The sequence below is a fragment of the Python bivittatus genome, unplaced genomic scaffold (assembly GCF_059951505.1).
Source record: "Python bivittatus isolate LINGU-HERP-01145 unplaced genomic scaffold, Pbiv_v1 ctg000840_np1212, whole genome shotgun sequence".
NCBI classification, from domain to species: Eukaryota; Metazoa; Chordata; class Lepidosauria; order Squamata; family Pythonidae; genus Python; species Python bivittatus.
In genome coordinates this window covers 36175964-36199588 of record NW_028277113.1, presented here as the reverse complement: position 1 = coordinate 36199588, position 23625 = coordinate 36175964, and the positions used below count along the sequence as shown (strand labels likewise).

The 23625-nt window shown below is 36.3% G+C and overlaps 1 protein-coding gene across 2 annotated transcripts in view; it reads right to left on the bottom strand.

Annotated features, from left to right (window-relative positions):
- The window catches only part of LAMA3 (laminin subunit alpha 3), a 160518-nt gene that overhangs the window by 99567 nt on the left and 37326 nt on the right, over positions 1 to 23625 (bottom strand). The window contains exons 10-24 of one of the 2 annotated variants that reach the window (XM_088130669.1): positions 23258 to 23389; positions 21958 to 22024; positions 18864 to 18904; positions 18584 to 18724; positions 13372 to 13509; positions 12952 to 12998; positions 11806 to 11905; positions 10581 to 10633; positions 7689 to 7794; positions 6950 to 7049; positions 5987 to 6143; positions 3727 to 3859; positions 1487 to 1629; positions 784 to 884; positions 534 to 687 (exon numbers count right to left, since the gene is read on the bottom strand). In XM_088130669.1, the coding sequence (XP_087986795.1) occupies positions 534 to 687; positions 784 to 884; positions 1487 to 1629; positions 3727 to 3859; positions 5987 to 6143; positions 6950 to 7049; positions 7689 to 7794; positions 10581 to 10633; positions 11806 to 11905; positions 12952 to 12998; positions 13372 to 13509; positions 18584 to 18724; positions 18864 to 18904; positions 21958 to 22024; positions 23258 to 23389 (1613 nt within the window). Of the gene's footprint in view, positions 1 to 533; positions 688 to 783; positions 885 to 1486; positions 1630 to 3726; positions 3860 to 4087; positions 4227 to 5986; positions 6144 to 6949; positions 7050 to 7688; positions 7795 to 10580; positions 10634 to 11805; positions 11906 to 12951; positions 12999 to 13371; positions 13510 to 18583; positions 18725 to 18863; positions 18905 to 21957; positions 22025 to 23257; positions 23390 to 23625 lie in introns of both variants that reach the window. The other variant, XM_088130668.1, reaches the window with a different exon arrangement.

Below are 23625 nucleotides of genomic sequence, written 5' to 3'. Positions count from 1 at the left end.
GCATCCACTGGTCCACCAACCTGCCCAGAAAAAGAGAAGAGAAGCAGAGTGGTTGGGATATCCTGAAGCATAAGCAAATAGAGGTAAGGCAACCACATCAGTCTGCCTTCTAATAAAAAAGCACTTCATGATTATTCACATCTCCCCTGGCAGCCATAAGAGAAACTCCCTGTTGGCCATAGTTTTGTGAGAGCACCCACAACATGCCCCCAAAATTCTCAATGTGCCCATGGATCCAGAAAGAAGATAAGCAGAACTAAAATGTATCAATCTGGCACATGCTGTGGCAAAGTTACAGAATGGTATATACAGTCCATCTTCCCTAAGCACTCAGAGCAGGGAAATACTGATGCTAAATTTAGTCATGTCTCTTTTTGGGGGTTTTATATGACTTCTACACACACACACCCCTTGGAGAGAGGAAGAAATTTATCTATTTTATACAATATATATATCCTGTAGTGTTTTCAATTATATAGACTGCCAGGAGGTAGGCGCTATGTGACCAATTTTGTCCTATAAGGATATCTTACCTCTCGACCACTGATATGAGACATCACTGGATGTTTGGCTGTTGGCTGTTGGAAGTTTATTTTCCTGTATTCTCCTCCGTGCAAGAAAAATGTTACTTCTGTACCAAGAACACAGTAATATTTGTCTAGTGGCAAGTATTCATATTGTAAACAACTTGAAAAGAAAAAGAAGAAAGTGTTTAACTGGAACATCAACATAACTTTTAGACAACCACAACAAAAGATCCATTAATGTCCCTGAGATACTAACTTATCTGTTGTGACATATCCTGAATATGTGCAAGGCTGTACAACTGGAAATTGCAAGATGGATGCTTCATAGTAGTCACTTGGTAAGAGGACTAAGTAATCCTGGGATGACAAAACAATACTAGCATAAGCATATTAATGTCCATACATCTATTACATGAATGTTTCAACAGAGTTATCTAATAAACCAGCTTTTTCCAGCCTGTGCATACTCCAGATATGTGAACTTCAATTCCCAGAATTATCAGCAATAGAGATGTTGGCTAGGGAACTGGGAGTAAAAGTCCACACATCTGGGAACACTCAACTTGGAGAAGGCTATAATATACATTTGCAAACAAGGTTCAGTCCAGAGTCCACTCAGGATTAATAATACCATTCACATATCATATAATAGGTATCAACCAAGATGTAATCTCCTCATACTGAAACAGATTCCCATGTAATCCTATGTGGAATTGTGGTTCAAAAGCACAATCCTGTATTCAGGATCCACTAGACTCCTACTGCCTCTACAGGAATGAATCTTGAGTATAATTCAGATTCTAGTACCAGCTCTTGAAGCACGTGACTGGCTCATTCTTTATTCCAGTGTGAGATTTAACTTTCTTAACAGACATTTCCATTTTATTTGTTTGGGAGCACTCCAGAAGAGAATTATTTCCCAAAATATAAACATTATTTATGATAGATCTTTTTCTTACCAGAAGGACACCCTCCACTATGATTTTAAACATCCAGGTTCCAGGTCCCAATAAAAACGAATCTGCAAAACTTTTTCCTGGAACAGTTACAAAAGCTGGCTCTCTACTGAGTGGGAAGAAAATGTCTTTGCTCTGATGAGTCCCTGATGGAAAATAATTAAATTAATAATTTACTGAAGATTATTCATTCAACAATAACATTTCTTAATTCAAATTAGATGGTCAGCCAATGAAAAGCCTAAGAAAAGGACAGGAGTTCATTGTTCACACCGGATTTGCCAGCATGGATACCACTCCCTGGAGAATCTACAGCTTGATTCTGATGCAATGATTTTAGATCAATAAAGTGTGACTTAAAAGAACAGAACAAGCCATGTGTCCATATTTTATCCATATTTATCCATATTTATGTACCCAGCTTTGGAGCTTACATCTTACCTTATTAAAGCTGGAATTTTCTGTGATATCTGAACTGAGAAACTGTGGTTAATCTCTGCTTACAGATCAAATCCTGGTTTCTAAGCAAAGATTAAAGTATAGTTTCTATATGAACGTTGTGTGAAATATGTTGGACGCTGGGATATACAGTAAGTACCAGACTGAGTTGGGCACATAAAGTCAGGAAACAAAGTTAGACAAGAACATGGAGACAATTATTTTATTCTCAGGTAAATTCAAAACATTTTGCTGCTTATGGCATTCAAACAAAAAGAATCCTAAATTTAACCATGAAGCTCCTCAAAAGCAAACTTTACCCATTTCATGGCAACCAACTTAAATTTGCCAATGAATGGATGCTCAAGGGAGTTGTCAGCAATACAAGATGTCCATCAACTATACCTGTGTAATAGATATATTTTCCAATGTCTCTTAGCAGCACTCACAGACTACAGTTTTAAATATTTATAATTCATCTAGCCCAATGTTTCTCAAACTTGTCAAACTTGGCAACATGCTGGCTAGGGAATTCTGGGAGTTGAAGTCCACAAATCTTAAAGTTGCCAAGTTTGAGAAACACTGATCTAGCCAAATTCCAGTATATGTAGTATTCACACTGTATTACCTCTTAGACAACGGGCCCATATTTCAAGTCCTAATCTCTCTGTTAAATAACACAGCTTGCTATATTGAGGCTGGAGATGGTACCTTTTAAATATACATGATTAAAGCCAAAAGCAAGTCTGCCAAAATCACTGTCTCTGAAAGCACCTGAGGAAACATCTGTCAGTACTAAAGATTGAATAATGGTAAGCAGAGAGAAATATGGATTATGAAGGCCATGAGCATGACATGCAAGTCGGCATCCTTTGTGACAACAAAGGATACTAGAAAAGTACAGCAACTGAAAATTGTTTAATTAGCTGGGTTATAGGGCTTGTTTACATGATCACTTGTTCAAAGATAACTAAAGTGTTTGTTTGTTTTTTTTAAAGGAAGAGCAAGACATCTGAGTTGCCGGGGGCTTTATGCTTTTCTTTAGCCTGACCCTGCTTACACCCAGAGTAAGGAAAACAATTTGTTCCACATTTAGGACCAAATACTGTAGGATATTTCTGCCACTATGGACTTATATGTCACTTCTGCAGCCATAAAAAAGGGCACACAGATCACCCATAGGTATAGTGGGGATGCACGGAATCTATCTTGAACTGAGTCAGGATGCCAATTCAATTTATCGCCTAAAAATCATGTGCTTCATTAGAATATTGTTATGTGAGTTTTCAAATATCTTCAGTCAAAGGAACTTGTGATTTAAAACACTTAGAACACACACATCACTGGGATCACACAGCACATTTAAACCAATAACAGAATGATCCCAATTTTCTGAGGTTACATAATATATTGAACTAAGTAAATAGGCTGGATTGGCACAGCATATTAATTCAAATGCACGCACACACAAATGGACAATTACCATCAACGAAGCATACAATGTTATACAAAAGCAAGCAACTCCTGGTTTTTAAGAGAACAGATTAAGCATGTTGAACAAGCACTGCCTACATGTGGGAAAAAAATACCAAAGAACATGCATGCCAAAAAAAAAATAGCATGGCTGGCACAACATCCATCACAGTCCTGCCCAGAATGAAAGATGGAAAGATCAAGCTCTGAGTGAGAAACTACAAACTGCGCAAAACTCACTGGATCATGTAAACAAGCCTTGTTAAATGACACTCTGAACTGCACTGAACTTCAGTCATTTGCTGAGTTCTGCATCCATCCTGCTCACCTACCTTTTAAGGTCCGAGATTGATAAGCGGTTATGTGGCCAGATACTATTGCAGTTCCAGGATTTATATACCTCAAGATAACATGAAATAAATAGGGTTTTGGTTTCTTCACACTCAAAGTTATCCTGACTTCATTCTGTAAAATGGAAGTTAATAAAACAAGAAAAAGACAGACAGCCATAAAGTGCCAAAAGGATAAGCCATGCAAGCAAAATGTTCAATATCTATAAGGAAAAACAAACCCTCTCTCTCTCTCTCTCTAAATAGATACACACATGCAGCTGAATACATAGAGAAAGAAGCCTTTTCTGCATTAAGTAAGAGAGAAGACAGGCAAACCTAGCAAGAAATATAATTCACTTACAAGCGTTATTAGGGTCAAAATGCTTTCCCTCAGCAACTGAGATCTTCCCTTTAGAGTGTTTTGAAACCAAGCTGACATAGTGCAGTACTATATGGAAGAGCTTAGAAGAAGCCACAGTGACAGGAACTACCACCTCTGGCTGGGAAAATAAGAAGCAAAGAAGAGGAAAGGAAAGCAAATTACTTAAAACTACCACCGAAAGACAGAAAACATCTAGAAACATTAGAAAATGCAGACACTACTTATAAACTTTATTGTAGGTCCAAAGGGGATACAACATTCACAAAGACCTCCAGTACTAAATGATAGCTATCGAGTATATAAGTTGATGAATCTAGCATGACGCCTTATTTGTCAATAGCATAATGCTCACTCCAAGGCTGTGTCCTTATATTCATCTATCTGGGAGTAAGCCCCACTGAATTCAGGGGTCTTAATTTCTGGTATGATTGCCCACTTAATCTGTGAGGGACTGTGGTGTCAGGTAGTGTTATTCAATTAACTTTGATATTAATCTGGTGAAAAGTTGCATTCCAACAATCAAGTATTATATGCCTTGTATTATGGCTGTTCTCTGACCAATTTTATATGAGATATTTGAAAAGTAGGATGTTTCCCCCTTTAATATATTAACATTGTTTTGTAGCTTGCTATCAAGAGAATCCAACTTAATGTTAACAATGCAGGGGGAAAGAGTTGGAAAGAGTTCCATACATTACTCCTTTTCTTACAACTGTTTGAAAACAATCATTTTTTTCAAAATCATCCTTTTTAAAATATATTAACTCTTTCTTATATCATCTGTTACCACCATTCTGAGTCTACAATGGCATAAATCAAACTTAATGTTTGTTTTCCTCCCAAATACAGTTGTCAAGGTGGAAAGAGAAGAACAGATATATTCACTATGCTGGTCTATGACTGTAATAAAAATTTGATTGAGATATATTCATGGGGGAAACAGAGCATGACCTCCATTCCTCCCTCAGAAGCTAATCATACTACCTTACTATCCTTACTTTCAAATGTGATGTTCGCAAGTACAGTAGAAGTAGATGGGCTACAGTCACATGTCTCATAAATCAATGTCACAGAAATTAGCCAAGAATAATTCTCATTATTCCCAACAAGCTGCTTTCAGCTTTAACTACATATATAAATTACATTTTAATTGGTGTTGGGGCAAACATGGAGTTCTAATCAATCTCAAAGCTAAATAAACAAACATTGTTAAAAGGAATTTGATTAACTAATCAAAAGCTATAGTAAATCTAATTTCTGAAGATCTTCCTCTTCTTTTTGTATTAAGATGGTACCCATATTTTTTTTTCATATAAAAAATTGGGTTTTGTAACACACTACCACTCTTAGTGGGTTGAAAAACACTGCCATTCTGTTAATTCGCTAACACTGCTGCTCAAAAAAAGTCACGTGAAATGTTTTTACATGGCTATAGAAGAACCATGTGATCCCATCGCTTATATAAAGCCCAAGCACATAATTGTTGTGAAAACGTTTTAGGTATATATCAGTCTGCTGTTCTAGGATATCTTAGTTACTGCTGGAAAAATTAGACGGAATCATCACTTAGATCTTTCTGCAGACAGTGTAATGAACAAACCAAATTTTATTAAAGGTTGCTCTATTCTCCATCTCATCTTTCACCACCTAAAAAAGTTTTTCCTAACGTCCATTTCAAATGTGTTAGATCACAACTATCATCTTTCCTATCTTTGCTAGGGATGATAGGTGTCATGATCCAACACATCTAGACAGGGAGTATGCTGATCTAAAGAAAGGAATTAAAATCTGTGAAAATTTTAAGCAGAATTAAAGAGATGATCCAGTCAGACCAAGATTAATTTATACAACGTATCTGGACAGAAATAAAGTACATGCCTGTATTGAAGACATCTGCACATAACCTCTCCAACTAAAGCCAGGAAATTCTTGAGGATCATAACCAAACCGGACTCCTCTTCCACTAGGAGATGTACCATCCTCAATTTCAAACTTCATGTGATGTAAATCAGGTAAGTAGTAATTCTTTTCAGGCCTTTCAGAAATGAGATAATAACAATTCCTTGCTTTCTTTATGAACATTAATGTGTTATATATTAACATAAACTTAAGACTACAAATATTGCTCTACTGGGTCAAATATTTATCTAGTCCACCATCCTGTTTTTCATAATGCCATTGGAAAATCTGCATTTAAGACAATAACCTGCCTCCTGCTCATAGGATCCTTAGCTAAGTACACTTTGCATGAAGCTTTCATTTAGCTAACATCAACAATATATTTTCTTATTTATTTAAGTACCTTATTTCCTGCTTTGCCTCTAAAAAATAGACTTCAAAATAATCCAAAAATTCAAATCATGCTATAACATATAGATAATATTTTTATAGTACATAGATTAATATAAAAATAGCAAAGAGAAATAGCACAGCACTAACAGGCAAACTATCAGAATTAGCATTAAACACAGACTTAAACAAAACTGACTTCACCAAAGGCAAAATTAAAAAGAAAGGAGCGAATGGGCAGCTTGTTGGGTGGAATTCCACAACTGGGGTGCAGCTCCATGAATCCCTCTAGGGAGTGGTAGAGGCTATTTAAATATTGTAATTTGAAATGTAACCAGCAGCTTACTTCACACTAGATCATGAAGATTGCTTCCAGACAGATAATGCCTAATAGTGCCTAACAAAAGACACTTTGTAGTTATTCTGTTTTTCTTTCCTTAATCCTTGTGGGTTCTTTGCAGTATGAGGAAAACATAGGTAGCTTGCGATTTTCCTATGTTTTCCATAACTGAGGAAAGATGACTGCAAAACAAGCCTTCCCATCTTACTTACTCTTTGCAAGTTTTCCCAACTATGTGCTGTCTGCATTGGCAGTCACCTGATAGGTCATTGCAGACATGGCTTACGGACCCTCCCACATTACACTGGCATCCTGCAAGTGAAAAATAGAATCAAATCAACTTTTGATCAGAGAACAAATACAACACACTACAAGAAGTACTGTAGGTTTCTAGAGAAAGAGAGATGAACAAAGTATTTTTCAATCACAGAATGAGAAAGAGCATTAAAGACTATCTCATCTGTAAGGAGTCTGGATCATACAGCACTTCCAACAGAGGTCTGTCCACCTTTTCTTGAGGGCTACTACTGAAGAAGAGACCATCTTCTAACTGGTTCTTATACTAAAATTTAAAACATTTTGCAAAAGATTGAATATTTATTATGTTGGCCATCTATTTTAAAATATTATTTAAGCAAAATATTTATGAAAAACTACAATTATAAATGAGTTTGATTATATTAAATTGTAGCAAAAGGCTATGAATTACAACTTTGTTTGTTGTTTGTTCTATATTGTCTCTCTTGAAATACCCATTAACTATCATAACTGAAGTTTACTGAGGCAGATGAAACCTCCTAGGTTTTACTCAGAAGTTCAAAGTTGTACACTTGTAAGAAACATTCCAAAATGTTTGTGGCAAAGCTGTTATGTAGCAATAATGTATAAACAATCTTTTCAGAAATCCATTATCCTGTATCAAAGCTTTGCTATCAATAAACCATACTGTACCTTGACACCCAAAATAATTCTTGATTTCCAGGCCATAATAACCAACTTCACAAGTATCACAAGAGCCTCCACAAACATTAGGTTTGCAGTAACATTCACCATCCAACTATAAGGGGAGGGTTGGAATGAAAAAACAAGGAGAGTTTCAACCTTTCCATTGATATCAACAGTAGCACAGAGGAAAGCTTTGGACATTAAGTGGTAAATGGGCATAAAGTCACAAAGAGAATATTTGACTGGATGACTTCTTTAGAATGCACATGTTTGAAGTCTTCCTACAATTCAGAAAATAGGTTGTAGGCAGTATAACAGATGAAAACATTCTCTTGTGACCTGTCATATTTCAAATAACTTTCAACTGCAGCCACTTTTATAAGGTGAAATATATTTAACAATTGTTCTAATAACATCAGAACATATGCTCACATTTCCATTAAATTCTTTTCTTCACAAGTTCCTGGAGCCAAAATCTGAGAGTCTTCTATTAGTGACCCTTCCCAATGAATTATGGAGGAAGATCTTTCTCATTACTGATAAGAATGAGAGACTTTTTATGGAGTGTTGAACTCCACAAATCATCTACAACTTGAGATTTAGTTATTTAGATTATATTTAACACAGTAGGTTGTTTTTAATGTTCTCCATGATGCTTATAGTGTGATAAAGAAATTAAAAAGCAAAGGCAAAGAACGAAGCTGAGCAGAACATTAAATTGCATCACTAAAAAAAGAACAGAATAGAACAAAGAGTATAATTCACCAAACTAAAACTATGTTAGAATTACAACCTAAGTAAAAGGTTTTAGAAAATCAAAATAGCTTTGCCATTAAAATGGGTAGATAGCCCATAACTGAGAAGGCCCCTTCATTCTTTGGCATTTGGTCTACCTTATTTTTCAGGAGAAGACTCATACATAGATTAGAATAGTGCATCCCACAGTAGTCACATGCTCCTCACAGTATTTTGTTTGAGTCCTAGAGCCCCTGGAGTAATCAGAGACTTTTTTTGCATGGAGAATGGGATTTCAGTGAGGGCTTAAAAATGCTGAACCCCACTCAAAATCAGGGTAATTTTTCCTGTTCTGGGAGCTAAAGTGTAAAATGGGTACCTTAACCCTCAGCAAGGATTAAAGGCAAGTCACCTGTTTTTTGCCTTAGAACTCTAAAAATCCTAAACACATACCACAAAAAGGCCCAAACATTCAGCCCTGCCCATTCTAATATCATCATGATGACATCACTAGCCACAACTCTTGCAGCCCTAGACCACATAAAGCTTTGGACTTCTGGGGAAGAAATAGAGGACTGAAGACGGCTATGAAAAAAGCAGAGCCAACAACCAGAACAGAATGAAGAGCCAAAGAGTTGACTGGCTCTTCAATAATTCCTCTCTGGACAAGGAGAAGACTTGAGATCTCTGGGCAAGGAGAGGACTTGAGATCACAAGATAACAGATTCCAGTGGATTTAGAGCTCTGGAAGACGAGGGGATAACCATCTTTCTCAAACTGTGGTCAGCACCTTTGAAAGGACACTACGTTTACATACTTCCTTTTCTAATCACTTTTGGAAATTGCTTGTTCACTGCGTTTCAGCTATTAGGAACCTTTGGATCAACAGGTTTTATAGCACCAGGTGAGTTTCCTTCCTTAGCGAAAGAAGTTTTAACTACAAGTTTAAGAGCTTAAAAAAATTTTTTTTTTGGAATAAACAGCAAAAGGGTGAATAAAACTTTGATTTTAGTAAGTTACAAACAAACTAAAGGTCCAGATAAATTAGAAATAAGATTTTGAAATTAATTATAAAGAATTATTCCCATGGGAAAATGTTTATGTTCTGAATTAAAAAAAAATAAGACTTTAAAATTGGACACGAGAGAGAACTAGAAAGAACTAAAGATTACCATTAAAGAAGAACACTCAAATTCAACAATTACAGAATGAAGCAAAATATTTTAACATTGGACATATTGAAGGATATTTTCGAACAATGAACCCAGAAGTTAATTTAAAGAGTGTCTGCCTCTATAGACAGACTGTGTTTAAAAGATGCTATGGAAGAGGAACACGTTTCACCTGACAAGATCAAGATTGATTTGAAAATGGATTTTAAAATGACAGGCTACAAGAATAACATGCAAAAAGATGTTACACTGGACATACAAAAGAAACTAGTTGATGTCTTAATAATTAAAAGGGACATACAAATAACAAACCAAGAGAGTAACCTGTATAATTTTCCTATACTGAATTTACAAAAGAGGCTTGCTAAAGTTTTGAAGACTTTTGTGAGAAGGGACAAAGAAAAATTAAAAGAAATAAATTCTATGACATTATTTGAAGGTACTAAAGATCAAGATTGTTAGAATTAAAAGGAAGGGATATGAAGTTGATTTATTTGATCAAGGTTAATATAGATATATTGTTATCTCTAGTAACCTTTAATGGACTTTTGCTGACATCAGGACTGAAATGATGAGGCTTTATGGATTTTTTTATAGATAAGAGGTGGGATATGGGAAGAAGAGATCATTTGTTGTATTTTAAGAGAAGGTGATAAGTTACTAAAATTGTTAATACTTGTGATTAAGGGGGAAGTCACTTCTTTATATATTTCTTTTCTTCTTCTTTACTATATTCTTATTTTTTCTTTCAATTCCTCTTCTATTTTTCTCTAATTTTTTCTTTCTTTTCAGTACCCTCTATTTTTTCTTATTTTTTCTTTTCTTTTTTTAGTGTGTATTCGTTTTTACTGTTGTAATTGTAATCTTTAATAAAATTACTATAAAAATAAATTTGTATTGTTTTTACTGTGTAAAAAAAACTTCTTTAATAAAATTTTGTAAAATGTAAACAATATGTTAGGTAAACTGTTAGTGAACAAAATGCTTTTACCTGCTGACACTCTCTGATTCCACTTAGTGCTCCAGCTACGTCACACTGGCAGTCTGTAAAGGCAAACAAAACTATCTGAATCCCAGCTAATGAAAAATTGAGTATACTACTAGAGTCCACTAATCAAGTGACAAATCCTGGACATTTGGGTTCTGGTGGTTTTATACAATTGATAGACAGACTTAATTTTCTTTACACAATACTCAAAGTTGGAACTTTTATATACTGTGAGGTCCAGAACATTCAAGCTATTCACTTCTTTGTTCCTCATGCTGTGTCTATCTTATTACATATAGAGTAAAACACCTCAAATGGGAATTAATTTTGGCTGCCTGCAAAATCTTGCAAACTTTGCCATTCCAACAGGGATACAGAGATTTAAAAAATAACAGCCACAGTGGAAAAACAATTGACCAGCCATGAGGCAGCAAAACAGAATATACAAGTTTTTCAGTTCTCCAGACCTCACTGTCAGGCACAATGTTGAAAATAATGAAGGACAGGGAAGCAAGACTCTCCAAAGATTAAAACAGAATCAAAATATTTGAATCAAAATATTAAATTAAAATAACCTTTCCTATTTCACAATTAACTTCAAAATGATAGGAGTGGAGAAGTATGACAGCAGATGAATCTGAGATCTGTCCTTCAATTTCCATACTTATTGGGATTCTGAGAGATGAAATCAACTGAACAATAATTATTCTCTCTTATTTGTTCTTGGTCATGCTGAATATCAATTCTTTTCTGTAATGATTCTCCTGAAAACCTTATTTTCTTTTTCCAGCGTTGACCATTATATTAATTAATAATGTCAGTTCAGTACTAATTTCTATTTTGAAGGATAGATTGATGCAAACACATTACTGTATAGATGATATGATTATTTGTGGAGGGAGGAATATAGTATACATTGATTTGCAACATACTGTATATAATGCAAATTATGCATTTTGCAAAATACATTATAGTAGAAACAGTATAGTGTAGAACAGTGTAGAAACAGCATAGTGTTTTGCAACATATTCAAAAAGCAAAATCTCAGTAAATGTCACACTGAAAGGCCTCACAAACACTCCCATCTGTCAGTAGCATCTCTTAGAACCTCAACTCTATTTCTCTCAAGGCTGATGAACACAAAATAGTAGCTGATTTGGAGGATCTGGATTGGGCTGAAAGTCAATAGGGGGAAAATAGGCTTGATTTTCATTACATGCATCCTCACCTACACATCCATAAGGATTTTCTCTGGCCAGGTTCCAGTAAAGTGGCTTACAGATGTTACAGGTTGGGCCATCTACATTTTGTAGGCACTCACAATAGCCCTAGCAATGAAGTGGAAAAGACATTTGTCATTAAAGAAAACTATAGAGCATAACAAGCTAATGATGTAAATCGATATAAATAGAGAATTGAGATTGGAACAATGTTACAGGTATGGAACTGATTTAACAAACAAGTTGCCAATGGTATAGTGAGCCTTACTCAATAGACATTAGACTATACTGACTGTAATACTTGCAGGACTCAAAGTGAAAGCTGAGGAGTACTGTATATCAAAATGTGGAAAATTGTACAACAGAGACAACTTTAGAAAATATTTTTTAAAAAGTCTTGCTCGATACAGAACTAACAAGGGCAAAAGTTTTCCACATGGCACCTAAAACACCAGCGTGCCCCAGTGTGACACAAGGGTCCTTGTCCTATCAATCTCCATGTTTTACATAGAAAATAAACATGATCGCAATAGCAGCTCAGTTCTTTGCCTGGAGTAAAGTAAGTAGGGTAAAAGGAAGCGTTCAGGGAACAGGACAAGAGTTGGAGGTGACAACATTCTGATGAAACTGTGGTTTAAGTCTCCCATGGCAGCCATTCTGTGAATGGGCAAATATCCTACCCAGCCACTTTGCCAGAGAATCCACAACATGCTGTCAACCTTCCAAATGTGATTACTAGCTCAACAAAATTGGGGACTCCTGGACATTTCAGACAGACAGAAATTCAATCTCTGTTTAAATACTTCTGGTGAAAGAGCCTTCTACTGTTGCAACAGAATATTCCAGTTCCCACTATCAAGCAGCTCTTATGATAACAACTTTTTTTTCCCTAATGTTGAAATTAAATCAACTTCCTTGTAATTTCGTTCCTAAAATCTACTAATTTGGATACCTGAAGGTGATCTAGACCCCTGTAGATGAATGATACTCTATCTCTTTCACAGGCTGAACTTCCTCACTTCTAACTTGTCATTAAAATAGATAAATCCTACCATGATGCTATTTGTTTCTTTCTCTATATATTCAGCACTACTTTGGTCAATGAGTTTTTTAACTGCCATCACTTCATGCTAATTATATAATATAATACTTACAGAATAAGAATCTCTGGTTCCAGCAGGATCACATTCATTGATGACCCCTTTTTAACAATTTTAAAAAAGGCAGCATTATTCTCAAAATGTTACTTTTCTCATTTTATACAGCAAGTTCAAGATCAAAGCATTTCACCTTATTGGGCGGTGACTTCACTGTTTACTCCCACAGCAGGTTTCTTTCAGAATATGAATAACTATTTATAATCTAAAGAGCATTTCTATGTGCTGAGTCAGGGCTGGCCAAAAAGCCAACTCAAGTGAAGAGGCTGAGCGCTTCATCAAAAGCAATCAACTTCATTACAAGCTATGCTGGGAGCTGACCTGATCAAAATCTCCAGTACCCTGATCTCAGACAAATCCATACCATTTGCTGATTGTACAATGTTCTATAAATAGAATTGTCCTTGCAAATCTTACCTTGGCAATGAGGAAAGCTGTTAGTTGTTGAGATACATCTGTCACACTGCTGGCCTATGAAACCAGGTCGACAGTCACATTGCCCCGTGGTTGGATTACATGCGTCCTGGTAGGAGCCATAAGTTGAACACTGACAAGCTGAACAAAAATGTTAATTTTAGAAAGACTGAAGGACCTATATGATGGGCGATATGCTGTATCCCAATTCTGGGTCCTCATGTTTTTGTCTACAAATTCCATCTTTCCCAGTGACTGGCATTTCTGTCTAAAGATGACATAATTTCCAGTCTTCCATCAACTGGAGGCCAGAGTTTGGAAATCATTAGATTAAACCTTTCTCCAGCTTGATTTTATACATTTTACAACAGTTTGAAAACTTGCTCAAGCAAGCTACGACTTCTTTGTGGAATGATGCATTCCACATTTCTCTTTTGAACACAGATATGTAACTTGGTCAATTCATTCATCTGTAGCCCCTAGCTATGCAAGTAAGCTCTTGAAGCAAAGGAAAGCTCTGTTCCTATCATATTAATGTCTCCATCTGAAATACTGAATCACTGGGGGTTGAGTTAAAAAGGAAGAAAAAACATGCAAATTGTCAAAAATACTTCCTGTATGCAGTATTCCAAATGTAATCAATATAAGCTGCTTTGCAGGGCTCTGAGCCTTCTCAATTATCCCCAGATGAGAAATGAGACAGTTCAATAGTAGAGAAGGGCCATAATAAACAAGCTACATCTGCAAAGAATCACAAAGATATATCCAATAGCTACAAAGATTAATGTTCTAGACCAGTGTTTCTCAACCTTGGTAACTTTCAGATGTGTAGACTTCAACTCCCAGAATTCCCCAGCCAGAAGTCCACACATCTGAAAGTTACCAAGGTTGAGAAACACTGGTCTGGACACAAAAGTCTTAACATTTGGAGGCAGACAAGGGTCACAGTGGACAGAGTGATGATGAAAAGTGGGCAGGGCCAACTAAGGTTTTCCATTTTTTTCTTTTTTCAAAATAAACCCAACAACACTATACTAAGTTTATTTTAGGGATTGCACTACAATTTAAGTGTGTTTTCTATTCAAAATGGCAGGAAACTACCCACCACTTTTCAATAATCATGCAAACAGAGCTCAGCAAAGCAGTGGGATCAGAGAGGGCTCCAGGGATCTTAGAAAAGTCAGATGGCCTGTCTTGATCTATAGCTATAGCGCTTCTTCCTATAGGGAAGTCATTTTTGCAGCACAAAATTGAATGAAACTGAATTTATCTCAAGTATTGTGGAAGCTACATTAGATTTTAAACTCTGAAAACTAACAATACCTATTAGGAAAAACAGTTTTCAAAAACCAGTAAGTCAGCTAAATTTTGCTTGTAAATTGAAGTGTCTAAGTGAAAATCCAGAGAAATAAACCTGAGTGTTTACTTAGCACAAGCACCTGGGGGAGCTGTAATAACCATGAATAACTGGCTGCATTTGGACCCAGCATCATTTGCATGGCAAAGACAATTGCCCTAAGGGCCACATGTGTTGTCCACAAATCCAACTGCAGCACAGCTGCATTCTAGATGAGAAAAATAAGAAACAAATTTACCATTGCATTCTGTTTAAATCATAACTTTAATTCCCTGTATAATTCCCTCCCATACAAATTTCAAAGAAATCAATGAAAGCCTAATTTCTGTGGGTGAGGGAGTTATTTCTTCCAGTAAAAATATATGGTGAATGAAGAAAGGAATATTTTCTTCTTTGTGTTAATGTTTATAATTTTTTAAAAACTATTATTTCCTACCTCTGTCATGCCACCAGTGAAATAGGTATACACCACACAAAAAGTTTCTTATGTCTTTTTCTCCAAAAAGCCCCACTATATTAATATATGTAGTGTGTGTGTGTGTGTGTGTGTTTAACCATCCTTGAATGCCCATAAAATGTATTTAGGAAAGTTATTATGGTATTGCTATATGACATTGCAAAATTAGGAACTATTGATTAATGTAGCTTTTCTGCAACGTCAGTGATTAGGATAAAGCTTAATGTTCCATGTACATTTAAAAATGCTGATCACTTTAAACAAAAGCAAAATGAATGTTGAACAGCTGCATACTGCTCCAAACATTATGTGTATATATATATATATATATAGTGTTTTGTGGTATATGAGATATAAGATGTGGATGTATGGTTGCTAGTTCACTTTTATTTAAATGGTTGTATCCTAAAACACTGTATACTCAATTTTTGATATCAAGTGGGAGCTTCTATCTTAATCTCCCTTGATGCATATTAAGTATAATTATTAATTAATACATTAATTAATAATTATGTAATGCTATCTGTCTGTTACAGATTCTTGGTCTGTTTATTGTGCCCTCTTTGGATACTTAAGCATTTATTTAGTTTCCTGTTCAACTTAGACATTGAATTGGGCTTCAAGCGAAAATTAGGGGCACAGATGGATCTCTCTGGGGCAGAGCATAAATGTTACAAATAAATAAATAGCTCATTATTATTATGCATTCCATGTATATCCTGCCTTTCCACCAAAAAAAGCATTCAAAACAACTAACAATAATAAACAAAATAATACAAACAGAATTAACATAATAAAGCAATTCAACATTTTTTCTTAGTTTCTTCTTCCCAGAAAACATGATAAACTACTATTCATGGAGAAACAAATTCATGCTGATTTGATATATATTACAATAAGCATCTAGAGGGCCAGCCTGGATTGAGATCATCACGTTCAGCATGTACATTTAATCCTTGCTATGAAAATTCACATCACCATGCTCAAAGATTCTTTAAAACAATCTGTTGGAAGATGTATGTACATTTTCTGAAATGAAGAGCTGGCAGGATGGAGGGATTACTTATGGTAGCCTCAGTCTAAATCAGGACTTTGTAAAATTACTCTAATGTCAAAAACGCACAGAGTTTGCTCTCTAACGCAAAGTCATTTTTAAAAGTCTGTGTGGATTTTAACACAGAGGGGTTTTCTCTTTCCCCAGCATTATGTTGTCCCCTCTCCTTCTGGGCAATGGATTTCTTCAGTTTCCTACCAAACTAGTAGGAAAACTTGTGACTCTTTAATACTGTATTCTTTTGTTCTACTCTGCTTTACAAAGCTTGACATTTCCAGCACAGGGATAGTTGAATAAGGACAGAACCCCAAAATATTTTTCAGGGCTTGAACAAGTATTCCAAAATTAAAGCTGCAATCCTATCGCCACTTTCCAGGGGGTGAGCTGCACTGAATTCAGTGGAAGTGGATTACATAGTAAACGCACAAGGCTGAGTGGGTGCACAGTCCACTTCATTACCCAAGCCAAGAAATGAACTATTTAAATTTAAAAAGAACTCTTTAGCAGAAGATCTTACTGATTCCAGTATCTAAGTTTCTCCTTAGAGCAGTGGTTCTTAAACTGTTTGACCCAATTAGCCCTTTTCCTGGTCTCAAATACAAGTAGTCCTCGCGTAATGATGATAATTGGAACTGGCAACTCCATTGGTAGCAATGCAGTCGTAAAGCACACTGTCACATGACCACGCCAACTTATGATGGCAGTTGTGGCAGTTCCAGTTGCGGTCTTTAGGCAAATCCCGTGCAGTCGCAGCATCCCATGCTCACGTGATCACCATTTGTGACCTCCTGCCAGCTTCCCCACTGACTTTGCTTGTCGGAAGCTGGCAGTGAATATCACAAATGGCGATCACATGACTGTGGGACACTGCAATCGTCTTAATTGCAAGCTGGTACCCGAATTGCAAGCCAAGTACCCGAATTGCAATCACGTGACCGTGGGAATGCTATGATGGCTGCAACTACAAAGAACAGACTTAAGTCCCCCTCGTTCAGCACCGTCGTAACTTCAAACAGTCGCTGAACAAGTGGTCGTTCAACAAGGACTACCTGTAATTTCATAACGTCTAAAACACCCCTCGCCTAGACTGTTGTTTTGCACGAGCGTCTCAGCAGAAGCAGCAGCCCCAAACTGGAACCTGGACTCACAAACAAGCAATTGCAAATTGTTCCATTACCCCCAGGATATCTCCAAATTACCACCTTCAGGGTAACTACCCCTAGTTTAAGAATCACTACCTTAGAGCTATGGAGGTACACTGGATTGAAATCAAGGCACTGGTACGCTGGTAAACCGGCTCTAGTGGCTTCATTGCTGCCACTGTGGTATGCTGCAATCTGCCAAACAGCTGATTGCTGCACTAGGCATTGGGGCTCAGCTCTTCTCAACTAGCTCGCAAAATTCCAGAAAATTTAACAATTGGCTCTCGCGAGCTGGTATGAGCCAGCTCCAGCATACCACTGAATGAAGGAGATTTCTGTTTAATAACATTTAACATGATAGATGTAAAGCTTAACTTTCCTCCTGCAATAGCTTAATATCAGCATGCATACTTCAGCTTTTTTAATAAATGGAGTGGTTATTCACTCAGCATTTATCAACAGGAGGTGTAATACTTGTTGGAGTTAAAAAGTTAATTCCCAAACTACATAGTGGCACATATTATACACCACCCTGTATAATACAAGAGTCTGTTGATTTGGGTGGTGCAGAAACACTATTAAGAAATGAACAAATAAATATTGCATGCTTTGTGAAGCTATGAAGTACAGCTGGAAAAATTGAATTGCCATATTGGCTGCTTCAATACCTCTAGGCCCCTTGAAACTGGGAGGCCTCCTGCAACATTCCTGTATCTTTCTCTCTGCCATATGTTAATATAAAGACACTGCCACTCCTTGTGGGAGACATGCAATTTGCAGTACAGACAATTGATAGCATCTTCATAGCACTTCCATCATCTCAGAGTCTTGATTTAGTGGATAGTTGATTCTATTTGGAGGTAGAATGTAATTATTTTGTCTTTTGATCTGTTAGCCTTTTTTAAGACAGAGATTTTTCTGCATGTAGAGATAAATGTGCTTCCAGTTTTAATCTTTTTTTAATCTTTTAAACTATAACTTTGCACCAAACTTAGATTTGAGAACTCTGGATTAGAACAAAATTCAGTTCTCAATATATTGTCATGACGTGTTCAGGTTCTTTATTCTTTTTTCTTACCACAATGATTGTTGACCCAACAATGACTGTTTAACTTGTCTTCATTTTTTAAACTTTATAACCTGCCTTTTCACCTAATGAACACAATTTATAAACACTTAAAATATAAGAACAAATAATGACCTACTTCGACAGAAAGGGTAATGGAAATACCCAACTGCACATCTGTCACAGAGAATCCCCTGAAATCCAGTCTGGCATTGGCACTGTCCTGTTCTACGATCGCAAATATCATTATTGAATATTCCTGGGCCATAGCATTGACAAGCTACATTTAAAAGAAAAAAAAATTAAATGTTAACAACAGCCATGGATTTCAAGCACAACCGGAGTGACAAAAGTCTCTTGGTGACAAAAAGTCTCCTGCAGTTAACTTTGGCATTTCCCAGAAGAATAGCAGGACTTACGTTGACAGTGTGTTCCAAAATATCCTGGTCTGCAACGACCACTTAATACCAGAAGAGAAAAGAGCACAACAGTGTTACAGCATTTGCCAAGAGTATCTTGACTGATAATAAAGTTGCAAGGCTGGGAGAGGTTGGTGCTGCATAGACACAGCTCTAAATAGCTAAGGGAATTGCGAGTAATAATCCAGGTGCAGAAACAGATGTCAAATAGCTCCAAGTAAAAGGTGTTTTTTTGCTAAGAAATAGACAAATGTTCCTATGCCAGAGGGCCCTGTGATGGATGAATTCTTAACAAGCAAAGGTTGACATCCTCTGCAGGTGTCTGCTAGTGTAGATGTGCAGTACTTGCATATGCGTTTTTAAAATATGCCTGTATGATACACTTTTAAAATTCACATGAAAAGTCCATTCTTCTGAGTTGCTCATTCTGGCTAAAGAGATGACCATCACCACCTCCCAAAATGAACTCAGATGTAAGAACATAGGGAATTAGATGGGTTAGTTGTCCATCTGGCTACGTTTGGGTCTCCAGAATCTCAGGCCAGGGCATTTCACATCACTTGCCCCCAGATTATTTTAACTATAGTAGCAGAGGTTCAACCTCTTTCCTTTGCCTGGAAAGCACGGTATTCTATCATTCAAGTATGATCTTGAGAAAAATGAACATAAGAACATAAGCAGTGCCCTGCTGGATCGGGCCTCTGGCCCATCTAGTCCAGCAGTCTGTTCTCATGGTGGCCAACCAACTGCACAAGGAAGCCCACTAGCCTCTCAGCAGATGGCCTTCAGACAGTCACACTGCCATCAAGACTAATAGCTATTGATCTCCATGATTTCCATGAATTTGTCCAACCCTTTTTTGAAGTCAACCAAACTTCAAACTAAATGGGATTATTTATTTATTTATTTATTTATTTGCACAATTTATACATGCCCAACTCCCAATGACTAAAATGATTAACAGCCTAATCTTTTGCATTTTTACCTAGCAATAAGTCTGACTGAGTTCAAGTAACTATAATTGTATATAGGATTCAGATCTTACTCTGTGTAAATAGAGTAAAGATAAAGATCTCTGTGCTGTGCTCTGTGCTCTGACTGCAATGCATTTAAGAAGAGTTTGTACAAACCAAGGCCTTGCTTCTTCTGTGTGTTTCTTCAGTAAACCCCACATAACTCCCTGAAACTTTGAAAGGATATTTATCTCCAAAGCACTTCTTAGATGGTGAAATTTTATTTCTTTCCCCAATAATGTGTACGTTAATTTTCAATCCAATATTTCAGTATAGGAGATGTTTGCTCCTGCTCTAGCATTAATAGATGGGTACACCACCCAGAGTCACCTGCAAGTGAGATGGGTGGCTGTATAAATTCAGTAAATAAATAAATAAATAAGTAAGTAAGTAAGTAAGTAAGTACGTTGATTCTCTGAAACTTCTTTTGTATTGTTCTATGAAAGATATTGATAGACAATAATGTTATATTCTGTTCTTAGTGATACTGTCATACCATTGGCTGTTTCCTTATAAAATAAACTAATAATGAAACTCCACAAAAGTGTTTCTTTACTAGGTTTCTAATATAAAACTGCCATGCCATCTTCATTCAGTTGTGCAGGGGTATCACACAAGATTTTAATCTAGTTGTGGTTATCTTTCATTTTCCCACCACAATGTGACTTTTCTTTTTCTTATCACAGAATATCCATTGAGGCCTAAAAAGCCAAATAGCCATGCCATTTCTTTAGAAATAAGAACTGTATAATGTACATAGCAAGAAGTTGAACCCTGGTCGGCCTATTATATGGTGGCTAAGATAACTACCCCACTTCCTTTATTGTGGCAGTAACATCTCAGCCAGTGTTATGTCTCAGATGTAGAAGGTCATTTGATTAGAAAGCATATCTTCTAAGATAATCTCTAAAATGTACTGCCCGCTCCAGGAGTCATCTCTGCATTCAGTACTGTTGATCCATCAGCTCAGTGGCAGACTATTAATATAGCTCATCCCAATTAAACAACAAAAAGTCTGGCAAAATGCCCTTTTTTACCAATTATCCACCTTTGACCATCCACAAGATTCAGTGAAGGGGTCCCTGCAGCAACTCTATTTGATTTGGATCAACTATCCCAAAATAACTTCAGCTACGTAAAAATTTCTAAAATAGTATATAATTCCCTTACCTAATTGACACCTCACTGTTTGTCTCTTCTAATTATTATCCCTCCTTAGTAAAGTTCACTTAATTAGAGTTTTAAACTGAAATGCTATTTGTTCACTCAGTGGCCTAGTTTCTCCCCCATCATGCCTAAAATGCAAAAAGATATACATTACTGTTGATGCTATAAAAAGAGAAGTTGAAACAGCTCTGAGGTGGCAGGGCACTTAGTTGGTTGCCTATCTACTTCTTTAGATTCCCTGAAATCCAGATGATTAGAAGCAAGTTGTAGAAAGTAGATGGTGGAGAGGGCTGTGCTGGCATAGTTGCCACTACTTATAACAATGCAGTTGACACACGGGAGAAAGAATTGTCCCTGGAGAATGTGGGTTACATCTTGCAGATGTTCTAATGTTTGCTTGGAATATTATCCAAATTTCACAGTCAACCAATAACCAGGGAAAATCAAGTTGACAAGTTCCCAAACTGATTGTGAAACTGACTAATCTAGGTTATGAGAACGACTAGATCAACTTGTAAGGATGTCTAGAATAGAGACTGGGCATTTTCCAGCAAAACTGATAGGGCTTATAGCCAAACCTTGTTGATGTTATTTAGATTTAATATAGCCACCCATTCCAGTCAAAGATAAGCTTACTCAAAAAAACAAACTTTGACCTATTCTGAAAGTGCTCTTTTAAAAAGTTATTCTTGTTTTCATTTGCTCTGCTCGTCATATCTATGGTGGCCAGTGATAGATAAGGAAAAAATGGGAACAACGCTATTTCAATATGCATATCATGCCTCTGTACATTTGGCGGCAGTGCGTTCCATAGTGTGGGAGCTATTAACAAAACGGTCTGTATCAATGATACAGCAATGATTGATATTCTGTTAATAAACGATAAGCTATACACAAAAAAGAAAGAAAGAAACTTGCCATCAATGTGACCAGCTGAAGAGTCTTCTGGGTTCGGAGTTGTAGCTGGGGAGATAGGAATTTCTTTCAAAAAAAGAAAAAAAGAAGCAGCCATTTAGATAAATAACTAGAGACAACAAAATTATTTACTATCCCATTTATAGCTGGTCTATAAAGATATTCAAGGAAAGTTTAAAATATATTATTACAATTTAATAGGGATGATACTAAAGGAAACACAAATAGGTACTGAAAAAGAGACAATCAAGCACATCAGGAATGACTACAGCTTGAGGCAACCATAGTTGATGGGAGACACATAGCATTTGGAAAAGACTTTGTGATATCTCACCTCTCTCTCTCTCTCTGATAAACTCTGAAGTATTATTATATATGTTAACACAAACTTGGGGAGAAATAGGGGATTTTTAAAACCTTTCTTTATCTCTTATTATCCCAGTTGATACCATTACACTACTCCTTTGCTCTGTTTCAACTTATTCTGTCTTCTCACCATAATAATTCCTTGGGACTCACCTTTTCTCACCACCCAAATCCCTGCTTGGTTCATTTTCCCCATTCTGTCTCATATACTTTCTCTTCCCCTTGCTCAGATCATCCTTTCATTGCAACATCTTGCCCTCCACTTCTCTCAGTTGTTTCCCTCAACCATTTTTATGGAAGGAGAGAAAGAAAGGGAAAAAGGATATAACTGGTTGTTGAAGGATACCCTGGATATTTTATGCAGTTAATAAATCTAGTGGAATATCACTTCCCTCTTCCTATTTTTTCTACGAACATATTTCTAATTAAGACGCTCTCTTATCCCATCTTCTCCATGTTTCCGCTCTTGCAATATCTGCATGTTAGCAAATACCTGCTTCTTGATATTTATAGCAATAATTTGAAGCAATTTATTTTTCTTATATAAGGTGTAGTGACCACATTCCATAAGCACTATAGTGAAAAACAATTATAACATTAGAATGTCAAGCAGAGAAAGGGAAGAATGAGAGGGGAGAGGGGAGCAAATTCATCTAGAAAGGAAGCATGTTTAAAAATAGAGTGGCCTGCTTTCCAATCTAGCTAATTAATCTGTCACAGAGATATAACTCCAGATGCTTGTTGTAGAAGTTCAGCTTTAGCTCATATTTCAGAAAAGACTCCTGCATGGCAATAAAAGAAAATATTTACCTCCTTGCCTTATTTGGAAGCATGACTTAGAGATAGCATTATGATAAAAATGAGAATAGGAGAATATTGAATAAATCAGTGGATTTTAGTTCAGAGATGCATTGGATATGCTGTGATACTCACGGTAGCAGAAGGGAAAGCTATGGTATCCATCAGCACACCGATCACAGGCCTCACCCTGATAATTCAGCTTACAATAACAGCGACCTGATCCTTCTTCACAGCCATTGGAATGTTCAGGGCTACACCTGCAGGCTACAGGCAATGACATCATCAAAAGCTTTCTTCAAATACATTTATTTCCTGAAGTTTACCAATATAACAATAGGAGTTCCTCTTGTATATCAGCAGTAGATTTAATAATTATAATATTACTTTTTATCTTGAAATGTGTGTGAAGCTTATTACATCAATATCCTTCTTTTATAATGACAGGAACTTAAGTAATTATTACCTCAAAGTGGAAATTTATTTATTTTGTTTCAAGGGGG